This window comes from Hyaena hyaena, unplaced genomic scaffold, assembly GCF_003009895.1.
Source record: "Hyaena hyaena isolate Hyena2069 unplaced genomic scaffold, ASM300989v1 scaffold_165, whole genome shotgun sequence".
NCBI lineage: Eukaryota > Metazoa > Chordata > Mammalia > Carnivora > Hyaenidae > Hyaena > Hyaena hyaena.
Window position 1 is genome coordinate 1,770,792 of NW_024080797.1, and position 13,315 is coordinate 1,784,106.

General features: G+C 38.8%; 1 protein-coding gene across 6 annotated transcripts in view; it reads right to left on the reverse strand.

Moving 5' to 3' along the window:
* Positions 1 to 13,315, reverse strand: part of DCLRE1C (DNA cross-link repair 1C) — a 39,504-nt gene that overhangs the window by 2,730 nt on the left and 23,459 nt on the right. For all 6 annotated transcript variants that reach the window (XM_039240018.1, XM_039240017.1, XM_039240022.1 and 3 more), the window contains 2 exons: positions 11,044 to 11,132; positions 10,239 to 10,333 (listed from right to left, as the gene is read on the reverse strand). In XM_039240018.1, coding sequence (XP_039095949.1) covers positions 10,239 to 10,333; positions 11,044 to 11,132 — 184 coding nt within the window. The remainder of the gene's footprint in view (positions 1 to 10,238; positions 10,334 to 11,043; positions 11,133 to 13,315) is intronic.

The following is a 13,315-nucleotide window of genomic DNA, read 5'->3' on the forward strand; positions in this document are numbered from 1 at the left end:
TTACTGTTGAATATTGATCTGTGTTCCCCAAATAAGGTCACAGTGCCGATATCAGTTCTCAAACTTGGCTGAACATTAGCATCATCTGGAAAGTTTGTTTAAATACAGCTTTTTGTCCCATTCCAGATCTACTGAATCCCTGAAGGTGGGACCCAGTAGTTAGATTCTCACTTTAAGTTCTGTGGGTGACTCATTTCATTAGCCAGGTTTGTAAACTGTATGCTCTGCGAATAGTAGACAGTGAGTTAGCTGATTTAATAAAAAGGCATTTTGTACAGTTGTTATTGATACCTACTTGGTACATGTCATGGGCTGTGTCCTCCAAAGTTCCTAATTTGAAGCCCTAGCCCCAGTGTCATGGTATTTGGAGGTGGGACCCAGAAAATGGGGTTAGTACCCTTGTAAGAAGAGGAAGACCAACTTCTCACTTTCCTTTATGCATGTGGAAAGGCCAGGTGAGCACACACTGAGGAGGAGAGGCTGTCTACAAGCCAGGAAGTGGGCCCAAGAACCAAACCTGCTGGCATGTTGACCTTGGACATCTCAGCCTCCAGAACCGTGAGAAATGTGAAGTCACGTGGCCTCTAGTAATTGTCATAGCAGCCTGAGTCAGCTAAGTGCACACTACTATGTGACAGATACTGAGGGAAATGCAGATTAGATCAGCTTCAGCCAAATAGGGCTTACTTTGAATAAGCCACATTTAGTGTCATGAACAAAGTCAACAAATTTACTGATTTTTTTTTTAAGCATTAGCAATATAGTGAATCCAGTTCACTTATGTTTCTTCACTTATTTTATTTTTTAGTGAGCGAGCAGGGGGGAGAGCAAATCCCAAGCAGGCTCCACACTCAGCCAGAGCCCAACATGGAGCTCAGTCCCACCAACTGTGAGATCACATCCTGAGCTAAAATCAGGAGTAGGATGCCCAAGCAACTGAGCCACCCAGGTGCCCCCACTTAATTTCTTAAAATGAGGAAACTTTCCCTAAGTGGAGAAGGCTTGTAATTGGGGGGAAAACAAATATTTTCCTGCCTTCTAATGGCATGTAACCTAAGAAGAAGATTAAATAAATGCTCATAAGACCGTCTCTGGCAACTTAATTGTTCTGGTGTTACCTCATAACTACCCACCTAGAAAGAGGAGTTTTCCCAGTGATAAAAGGATGTAGCTAACCCCTATTTAAGAGCTGGTTTTTAAAAATGGACGGCAGGGGTCACCCTCTTGCTCCCATGTTCCCAAGGAGACTGGCCTGGAGAAGACGGGTTGATGACAATACACTAGGTCAAAACCAGATCAGTTTGATTCCTAGCTCTAATTCTTAAGCAACTATTTATCTCCTTTTCTGAAGGACTTAAGGTGACTAACGTGTCTAGCTACTATATTTGGAATCATCCTGGTTTCTAAGATTGGGCTTTATTTCAGCATATGGATTGTAGATGTTTTAGCCAAAGTTACCTTTTTACGAAATATTTTTGTATCCTAAGTTTATACCAGTATTCTGGTGTGTTTCAACTGTTCTTAAGATAATCTATTTTTACCATTAATCCATTTTATGTGTTTGAAAAACAAGTTTTCATACTATACTATCAAGTTTATTCTGGCATGATTTCTCTGTATGAAATAGGAAAGGCTTAGAACACTAAGAAGTGTTAAAATCCTTAATAGTATTTGTACAAGCTGATAAACACACTTACACCCAATTTTAAAAAGGACAAATGCTATAATTCTGTCAATACTTTCTGTCAGTGTCTGTATAACTTGATATAACCATATTGGAGAACAATTGGACAACATCTCTCAAGCACCTTAATTTCTACAGTTTAACCCAGTAATGAGAGGTGTGAAACAGATTTCTGCACAATGTTGTTCATCACAGTATTATTTGTAAAAGTTAAAAATAGGTTAGCCTAAGTGTACAAAGATCCGATACACCATTACATAGCCATAATGCAAAATGTGCAACTGTTGTGTTTGAACAATCACAAAAATTTCCCAATAAAAACTTTATTTCAGCCTGTGTGCGTCTATTCACTCGTACCGCAGGGGGTAAACGCCCTTGTGCAAGCTCCTGTCCTTCCCTCTCCCTGCCCTGATCCCGATGGGAGGACTGCTGTCCACCTCTCCTTGGTCCAAGACTCCAACCACAAGACCATCTTAGGACCCTCTGCATTATAATTACTGTTCTCATTGGTGCCCACACACTATTAAACATTTTTTGTAAAAAAAATTTTTTTTTTTTTTTTTTTAGAGAGTGCAAGCAGGGGAGGGACAGAGAATCCCAAGCAGGCTCTGTGCTGACAGCAGCAAACCCGATGCCGTGCTCAGACTCACAACCAGACAAATCACGACCTGAGCCGAAGTCGGGTGCTTAACTGAGTGAGCCACCCAGGGGCCTCCTTTTTAAACATTTTAATGATCCTCTGAGTTCTGTGGATATTTTTATAAATGAAGGAAAGGGATATATTAAAATGCTATTCAAAGTAAATTAGAGTTGTGGGATTCTGTATAACTTATTTTCTCAATTAGCTATCCTGGGTAGCTGCTAATTTATAAGAACAAAAACTGATTTCATAAATTGGTCTAGGGGAATAATTATAATAGCTGTTAACTACTGAATTATGTAAAGATGGAAAAAGCACAAGGAGCTTTATTGAAATGGTTTTCAAAAGAGGCTGACAAGGAAGACTCCTGGGTTTGCCCGCTGTAGCTGACACAAGAGAAATTAATTGCTTTAAGGCTTGAAACTAAAGAAACTGAAAAACTGGTCAGCACACCTCGTGGAAAGCATCACAGACCTTAAAACACACAGGACGGAATTACAAAGTCAGTGATACATATGGACTTAAGGCAAACATGATCCCGGTGGCTTACAAAATACATCTAAAAACACATACTAGGGGACTGAAGCCAAAGAGCTGCCCAAAGACCTTGACCTGTACAAATAAAAGCTATAAAAATTACTGTTAGCATTTTTATTCCCTGTTAACAAAGCAACAAGGAATAAAAGGAAAAAAACCAAAACAGTAAAATTGAAAAACAAACATCATTTGAAAACTCAAACTAGTGGCCCATCAAAAAAAACAAACCTACTCAACAAAAACAAGTGTCATTTGGGTAGATGCATAAGGGACAAAATGTTAAGCTAAAAAAGATTTTATTTCCAGCCAAGAGGGGGTAACAGGGACTGTAATTAACCTCCCGCCTGCAACATCTAAAAACCCAGACAAAATACAGCACAGGCTGTCAACAAACTGGATCTCAGGGCAGTGAAGGACAATGACACCGGAGCATGGCAACATATGAAGGGAGCCTTAAGACTGCTCCAGTTCACTTGGGGACCGTTGCCAGGCGGGAAGGGGACACCCAGGTAGAGCCCATAGGCACTTTCGTTGAGGAGGTGACTGGGAGTCCGGAAGCCAAGGTGGGTGGAGTCCACAGAGCAGAGGCCCAGAGAAGCCCCAGTAGGATTCCACAGACTGATCGGTGTGCCCTGCTGCGGCAACTCCCGGAGGCCAGGGGAACGCCAAAGGACTAAAGGAAACGTTGCCCAGAATGCACACGGTGCAGGGAACAGTGCCTATTCCCGACAGGCAGAGTGAAACCCCTCAATTCACGGGGCATCTGCAGGGGGACGAAGAAGGGCCTTGCCTTAGGAGTGGGGAGAGTTCATTCCAGACTAAATGCTGCCCTGCTCTTGCCTAACAAAGAAAAAGCAAGACATAAAAGGATCAAACTGCTTCCAAGCCACTTAACTATGTGCCAGAACAAAGTGCATGAATATTTTTAGAAACCCAAAATTATACAGAACCTTCAGGAGGTGTGGCATCCAATAAAATATTACCAAACAAGCAGAAAGGGGAGAAAACATAATCCATAAAGAAAGAGCCCAAATCCCAAAATGATCAAGAAAACATTGGAGTAAATCTTCATGATCTTGGATTGAGCAAGTTTCTTAGAACCCCAAAAGCAAGACACATATGAAGACAAAAGTTAGATATATTGGGCTTAATCAAAACTTAAATTTTCATACATCAACAGATGGCATCAAGAGAATGGAAAGCTGTAGACTGGAAAAAAATACCTGCAAATCATACCTGATAAGTATACCCAGAGTATATAAAGAAATATTACAATGCAGTAAGATCGATAATCCAGTTTTAAAATGGGCAAAAGATGTGAATGGACATTTCAGCCAAGAACATCAGTAAATGACCAATAAGCACACAAAGCAAGCTCAACATCAGTAGTGAAATGCAAATCAAAATTTCAAGGAGAGCCCACTTTATATCCACTAGAATGGCTATAATCAAAACGTAGGAGCGACAATGCAGATAAATTGGAATCCTTATAGCTGGTGGGAAAAAAAATGTGTTCAGTTTGGAAAATAACTGCTTTGTTAAAATGCTACAACATAGATTTGTTGTATGTTACGGAATAAAAGTGCCTGCTCCCAGATTCCTATGTTGAAACCCTAACTCCCAGTGTGGCTATATTTGGAAACAGGGCCTTTAAAGAAGTAATTAAAGTAAGTTCATAAGGATGGGACCCTGATCTAATAGGATTAGTGTCCTTATAAGCGACATCAGAGAGCCCTCTCCCCCTACAGACATATCTGCAAATATTCAAAGCACCATAATTTATAACTTAAAAAGCAGCAACAACCAAATGTCCATCAACTGGTGGATGGACAAATAAAATGTAGCCCCCCAAAAAGAAAAAGTAATGATACATACTACAAGACAGATGGATTCTGAAAACATGCTAAGAAGCGAGGCACAGAAGACCAAATGTTGTATGGTTCCATTTACCAGAAACATCTGAAGAGACAAATCTAGAGATATAGTGGTTGCCTAAAGCTGGAAGTAGTAATGAGTAACTTCAAGCGGGCAGTTTCTTTTTGAAGTAATGGAAATGCTCTGAAATTAGTGGCAAATGGCTACGTAAGTCTGATAGTAACAATCATGTAAGTGTTCACCTAAAACGGGTGAAATTTATGGTATATAAATTATACTGCAATAAAACTTTAAAAAACTGACAGATTAAAGCAAAAAAGGGGCGCCTGGGTGGCTTAGTCGGTTAAGCGTCCGACTTTCGCTTAGGTCATGATCTCGCGGTTCGTGGGTTCGAGCCCCGCGTTGGGCTCTGTGCTGAGAGCTGAGCCTGGAGCCTGCTTCAGATTCTGTGTTTCTGTTGCTCTCTCTCTCTTTCTCTCTCTCCTTCTCTCTCTCTCAAAAATAAGCAAAAAAAAAAAAGTATTGTGGGTTTTTAAATAATAAAATGTATGACCATAATTACAGAGACTAAGGAGGAGGTAGGTCCATACTGTCTTAAATTTCTTATACTGTACAATACTAGAATAATATCTGTCTTAATATTTCACTCTGGTAGGTTAAAGATGTATACTGTACACCCCTAAAATAAAGAGTTGCTGCCAATAAACCAACAAATTAAATGTAATCCATCATTACTCCATCCAAAGGGAGACAGAGAAGAAATAAAGAACAGAAGGAACAAACGGCAAGATGGTATATTTAAACCATAACCGTATTAGGAATCACATTAAGCATAAATGGTCCTAGAGCACTCCAGTGAAAAGACAAAAATTACCAGATTGGCTATTAAAAAACAAGACCCAACAACATGCTGCCTGTAAGAAACCTACCTTAATTATAAAGACAAATTAAAAATACAGAGATGGAAAAAGATCTACCATGCTAACACTGGTCAGAAGAAAGTTTAATGGCTATATTAGTATTTGATGAAGTATATTTCAAAGGTAAGACTATTACCAGGGATAAAGAGTCATTTCCTAAATATAAGAGGACTTAATCTTAAACATGTGTGAACCTGATAGCAGTGCTTCAAACTGATGAAGCAAAAAGTGATAGCATTACAAGGAATAACAAACCCACAATTGTAACTGAAGATTTCAACAACTTCCGTAATTCACAGGGCAAAGTAGAACAAGTAAATCAGCAAGGATATGGAAGACTTGAACATTATCAATCAACTTTACCTGATATTTGTACACCACTCCACCCAACAGCAGTATATATATTTCTTTTAAGTACAGTGAAACATTTATCAAGACAGACCATTATTCTGGACCTCAAATTTCAGTCAAAATCCTAACAGCGTTTTCTCTGACCCCAAAATTAAATTCAATCACAAAATTATCTCTGGAAAATCCTCCAAAATTCAGCAGCTCAGTAACATATTTATTCTAAATAATCCATGCAAAGAAGAAATCAAAAGAAAAATTAGAAAATATTTTGAATTGAATGAAAATGAAAACACAAGTCAAATTTGTGAGGTAACATTACAGACAGAAACTTAAAGCACTAAATGCCTGTATTAAGGGGAAAAAAATCTCAAAGCAATAACCTCAGCTCCCACATTAAGAAATTAAAAAATCAAGTAAACAGATGAAAGAAAGAAAGATCAGAGTGGAAATCACTGAAATTGAAAACAACACAACAAAGAGAAAATCGGTGAAGCAAAAAGCTGGTTTTTGAGATCAGTAAAACTGGCAAACCTCTGATCCAGAAAAAATAAGACACAAATCATGTCAGGAGTGAGACAGTTGATAGCATTAGATTCTGCAGATATTAAAAGGATAACAAAGGAAAATTATGAACAGGCTTGTGCCAAAAATTTCAACTTAGGCGACATGGACAAATTCCTTGAAAGATAACAAATTACTAAAGCTTACTCAAGAAAAATTAACCTGAATACTTATTAAACAAATTGAATTTGTAGTTAAAAACCTTCCTGCAGAGAAAACTCCTAGCCCAGATGGCTTCATTGGTGAATTCTACCTATCATTTAAGAAAGATATACTGCTAATTCTTCATAAACTGTTCCAGAAATTAAGAGTATAAAAGAACACTTCACAATAAGGCCAACAGTATCTGGATACTGAAACCACAAAAGGTACTGAATGAAAAATGAAGCAACTTTAGACTAATATCATTCCTTAACACAGAGGAAAAGAATTCTTAACACAAGTTCAAGAAATCAAGTTGAGTAATAGTTCAAAAGGATAATACATCACAACCAAATGGGGTTTGTTCCAGAAATGCTAGGTTGGTTTAGTACTTGAAAATCAATCATTGTAATTCACCATATTAACAGACTAAAATAGGAAAACTATATGATCATCTCAGTAAATGAAGGAAAAGTTATTTGACAAAATCCAATACCCATTCCCAATTAAAAAACTCTCAGAATACTACTGATAGAATGGACTTACTCCATGTAATGAGAAACATCAATGAAAAACCCACAGGTAACATACTTAAGGGTGAAAAAAATCAATGCTTTCCTCACCCCCCACAAGATTGGGAACCAGATGGTGACATCAACCTTTGCCACTTCTATTAAACTTGTAGTTGAAGTCTAGCCAGGTCAATAAGAATAAGAAATAAAAGCATTCAGACTGTAAAATTAACAATATTCACAGACACTATGATAATCTATGTATAAATCCAGTAGAATCTACCCAAAAGTCGCTAGAACTAATAAGTGAGGTTAGCAAGCTTGGAAGATAGAAGATCAAAATAACAAATATCAATTCTATTTCTATATGTAACAAATTGAAATTTGAAAAGCAATAAAATGTATAATAGTATCCAAAAAGTGAAATATCTAGGGATTAATCTAACAAAAGGTGTATAAGACCTATACAATGAAAATTATCAAAAACTGCTGAGCAAAACTAAAGACTTACATAAATGGAGAGAGATACCATGTTCATGAATCTGAAGACTCAATATTGTTAACATGTCAATTTTTCCCAAATTTAATGGAATCCCAATCAAACTCCCTCCAGGGACATTTCTGTACAAATGGCAAGCTGATTCTAAAATTCATATGGAAATGTGAAGGACATGGAAACTTTGAAAACTAACAAAGTAGTTCAAGAGCTTATATCACTTAACTTCAGAATTTATAAAGGTACCATAATCAAGACAGGGCAGTACTAATGTCAAGATAGAGGTCATGGAACATAATAAAAAGTCCGGAAGTAGACCCTCATATATATTGTCAATTAATTTTCAAAAAAAGTACAAAGATGATTCAGTAAAGATAAGTCTTTTCAACAAGTGGTTCTACAGTGTCTGGATGTCCATATGTAGGAAAAGATCAAACACCAAAAAACCTTGGATATGTAGTTTGCACCATGTACAAAAAATAATTCAAAAATGGACCACAGACCTAAATCTAAAAACTAAAACTACAAGAACTTCTGCCAAAAAACAGAGGAGAAAATAATCTTTGTGACCTTGAGTCAGGCAAAGAGTTCTTAGCTACAATACAAAAAAAAAAAAAAAAAAGTAAATATTTAAAATTTCTGCTCTTCAAAAGACTACCAAGAGACTGCAAGATATGCCACAAACTGGGAGGAAGGTTTTGCAAAGCATGTAACTGATAAAGCATCTACATCCAGAAACTCAAGACTCACTAATAAAAAAGCAACAAATTAAAAAAATGGATAAAGATTTAAACAGACACTTCACCAATAAAGTTACATGGATGGCAGATAAGAACATTAAAAGATGTTTAACCTCACTAGACATTAGAAAAAATGCAAATTAAAACCATGTGATACCACTGCACACACATTAGAATGTCTAAAGTTAGAAAGTCTGCCCACACCAAATACTGGCAACAAAGTAGAAGAGAACTGGCAAGAATGGAAAATGGTCCAACTACTCTGGAAAATGACTTGGCAATTTCTTAAGGATATGGCTACCATATGACCCGCCCCTAGCTGTGAAAGCATATACCCATACAAAGATTTGTACTTGAATGTTCTATTTTTATTTGTAATCACCAAAAACTGGGAACAACCCAGATGTACAAGAGGTGAATGGATCAGCAAACTGTGGTATATCCACACAGTGGACTACTACTTATCAATAAAAAATTAGAAAGTACTGATACATGCAACAATATCAATGAATTTCAAATATGCTGAGTGAAATGAGCCAGACATATTGTATAATTCTATTTATATAAAATTCTAAAAAATGCTAACTAATGTACAGTGAGAGAGAGCAGATCAGTTGTTGCCTTAGCATGGAAGAGGACGGCAGTGGGTAGGGGACAGCTGGGAAGAATTACAAAGTGGCAGAAGAAGACTTAGGGGTAATGGCTATTTTCCTGATCTTAATTATGGCGATGGCTTCTCAAGTATATGCATATGTAAAAGTATCAAATTGGACCCCTTAAACATGCAGTTTATAGTATATCAATTATACCTCGGTAAAGCTTTAAAAAAAATAACCTACAATTAAGTTTATATATGAGAAGGATTAGAAGATGCTGTACATGATAGATATAATATCTGAAAATACAACTAGTTTTCTAGAATCGGTCCTGGAATTTGGATCTAAATGTTTTTGTTTTGATTCTAAATGAGAGGAAATGCAGAAATGGAGATGGGAAAGACAGGCCTGGATTAGAATCCCAGCCCCATCACTTATTTCTGGCTGGACCTTGGGGAATTTCCTTCACCTCTAAACTTCAATTTCCTTGTTAATAAAATTGGGAAGAAACCCCTTGGAAGGCTGAAGTTTAGCTATAATACACGTAAAAGACCTAGTATAACACCTGCCATATACAGTAGGTGTTTAATAAATATACTCCTGTTATCTACTCTGCTTGGTCTGTATTAGCTACATGGTACAGTAACTAACTCTCCACCAAAGCAATGCAAACTCAGAATCCTAACCACAAAATCTGGCTGCCTAAAGCAGATCTTTGTTTGGAATCTCAGATTCTGAATTCCTCAGAGGTTACCGCTGTTCTTCACTCGAAAACTAAAGTAGCAATGAAAAGGGGTAGGAAAGTACAGAAAACCCATTTGTATAAGCCTTACTGGTCAATCTGGTTGGAAATGACCAGAAAAGTTTCCACTGTCAGCATTTACTAGTATCTTTAAGGAAATCTCCAAGATTAACAGCACAGCCTCTCCCTGTGGCCTATACAAACCACAGGGCCTACTTTCAGAAAGCACAGGCCCCGACAGTTCTCTCTGTCACCCGTTTTAAACCTGTGAAGGAGATCGGACTCCTGATTTCCCAGGCTGGAGAAAGACAAAGGACTTCCTGAGACCATGGTGACAAGTCTGAGTTACAGCAGGTCCCAGGCCCACCCCTGCCCAATGCAGCTTTCACCAGACCAGAGTAGCCTTGAAACCCACACATCTGAACCCAGGGTTATTTTCTTACCTGAGTCTAGGTGAGTTTTTCTAGCTCTCTTCAGTTTTCCAAGGGGTTTATACTTTGGCTCAGTACTTTGCGAAGATCGGCATAAAGGCTTTAAGCTGAAATGGATATGAATATTATATTTTTCCTGTTGGGAAAGCTGCTGGAAATGTAAGCATCATCTATAGAGATTATACAAACTTGGCCATGGGGAAAAACATATAACTACTTTTAAAAACCAAAAAGCCATGTTTAATCATTATGAAACCACTTCACTATAATTAAGTTGTAAATATAAGCACTTAAATACAACCTGGTACATAGCTATCTAATTGTAGGATCGAGGGAAAGCAAAACTCCTGTATTTGCTCTTGCTTTGCGGAAAAGCAGGTCCCTATTCTGCAAGACTATTAAGCAATAACAGTGACACCTACTGGCATTCAGGGAATACAATATAGCTAGCTGCTTATTACTCTTCCTTTTTTAATGGGGTTGACCTAACTCATAAAAATCTCATAAATTTGATCTCTTCATTCTAGAGGTTGGAAGCTAAGGCACAGTGATGATACAATACAAGACTGTAAATAAGACTTGAGGACAGCCTGCCCTTTCTGGAGGGCCTCAGTGCCAGCTGCGCCCTTATGCCAGATTCCCAGTAGCCTTTAGGATTATCTGCAACACGCCCACTGGAAGAAAGCCATCATGCTCCCAACCGGACACGTATTTACAGCCACATCCATCTTCCATCCTTGCCCCTGTTCTCAGGCCCGAAACTCCTCTGCAGCCATCGTGTTCAACAACACAAGTTCCGCAAGTAGCAACTACTCACATTTCTACAACCTTATCCATAGTTGCACCTATTGGAATGACATTCGGATACACATTCACAGGAGAGATGTAGCTCAAGAAGTCTTTCACCTAGAAGAAGGAAAATAAAATGGACCTATTATCTCTGTAGCGAAAAACGTGGGTGTTACGGAAGCAAACAAAAGGGAGGCCAGGAGAAAGGACAGCAGGACTTTCTCATGGTGTGTGTCTCACCACTAGCTGCACGTGGGGATCACCCAGGGACCCCTCAGGAGGAGGAAATCTCCAACGCTCAGGCCCCACGCCCAAAATTCCTTTTAATACTGAGCTACACTGGGGCCTGGGATTCAGGATATTTAAGTGTTCTTCAGGTGATTCTGTTCCACAAAAAGGACTAAGAATCACTGATTAATGGAACGCAAAGATTCTGTTTCTTTAAATTACATTAGTTTCTTTGTCTAAGAAAATCACCTGTAATTAACAAATTCCTTTCAAGTAAGTTAGAATTAAGCAGAGTATTTAATATGCACAAAAAAGCAAGGCCTTAGAATTACATTTCTTTTCCCCAACAAAGAAAACTGCATCTTCCAGGATGCTTGATTTGTTGTATGGTTTTCTCTCATCTAGAGGACAAGTGCATGCAAAAATTTCACAAATACCTCGGTTTTCAGAATGCTAAACAGAAACTCTGGGACGAGTTCCAGCTTTGTCACTTAATAGATCTTGGGGACCTTGTGATCTTGGTTAAATTACCTAAGTCCCTAAGTATTAGGGTCTTCATCTAAAAGTATAAATGAGATAATGCCTGTAAAGCGCTTGGCCTAGTACCTGGCATATATTTAACATTCAATAAAACTATCCATTACAAAAATTATAATCACAACACAAATGTTTTTATTCCCTTCTGCAAATCGGGAGACTGAGTTCTAAGTAATCATTAGAAGCCAGCTTTTCTTTTTTTTTAATTTAAATTGTTTGAATGTTTATTTATTTTTGAGACACACACACACACACACACACAATCCCAAGCAGGCTCCAGGCTCCAAGCTGTCAGCACAGAGCCTGTCACAGGACTCGAACCCATGAACTGTGAGATCATGACCTAAGCTGAAGTCAGACGCTTAACTGAGCCACCCAGGTGCCCCAGAAGCGACTTTTTCAAATATAGGGCCAAATCAAAGGAGGTAGGAAACTAGGAATTATCAATAACTCCGTATTAAAGTGGCTACCTTTTTGAAAACAGGAGAGGAAAACAGGAAGACCCATTCATTCTTCACATACTTTTCATAACCAAATTCTCCTGTACTCTCAGAGCAGGCATGCAAACAGAACTATTATTCACCCGTCCACAACTTTTATGATTTGTATAATCCATTCAAAGCTGAGGCTGGAAGAAATCTGAGGCTTGTGAAGGGAATAGGCATAAAGAAAGTAAGGTCAACCTATACCAGAAATGATTCACTTCTACTTAGAAATGAAGTGGCCACAGGAGACACACACCAGAGGGGCACCCTCTGTCACTTGTACAAGCTGATCTCCTCACATCAGATGCCTGCCTTAAAACCATTCACACACACAGTCCGTTTTCATTATCTGCAGGGGTTATGTCCTAGGGGTCTAGAATTAGCAAACATTAGGGGCGCCTGGGTGGCTCAACAAGTGAAGCATCCAACTGTGGCTCAGGTCATGATCTCACAGTTCATGGGTTCCAGCCCCACATCGGGCTGTGTGCTGACAGTGCAGAGCCTGCTTGAGACTCTCTCTCCCCCTCTGCCCTTCCCCCATGCTCTCTCACTCTTCTTTCTCTCTCAAAATAAATAAGTGCACTTACAAAATTTTAGAATTAGCCAACACTGATCCCCTGCTCCTGAGGAAAAGACAAGGTTCCAGTGAACTTCTGGTCACTGTGTTTCTGTCAGCCCATCAATGCGTCACCTTGTTTGCTGTGTGTTTCTGTTTAAAGACACCTATTTAATTCGTACTGTTGATTCATTACTACTGAACTCACAGCCAACAGCACCATAACTCCTGTCTGAACAAAGCTTATCGAACACGTTTTTTTTCTCCACAAGGCACAGCCCAGCCTCTGCGCTCGCTTACGAAGGCTCCACAGCACCTCAGCCCCGCACTTGGGGGCTGTTCTAACCAGCAAAATGGCCAGCAAAAGGCAGAGAAATGTGTTAAATGCAGCGCTAAACCAACTGCAAAAGGACACCTGTATGCCCTGAGCTGAGCGGAGAGGGGGAGCACAACCCAGTTCCGAAAGTGGGAATATGCGTGTCGTGACCCCCATT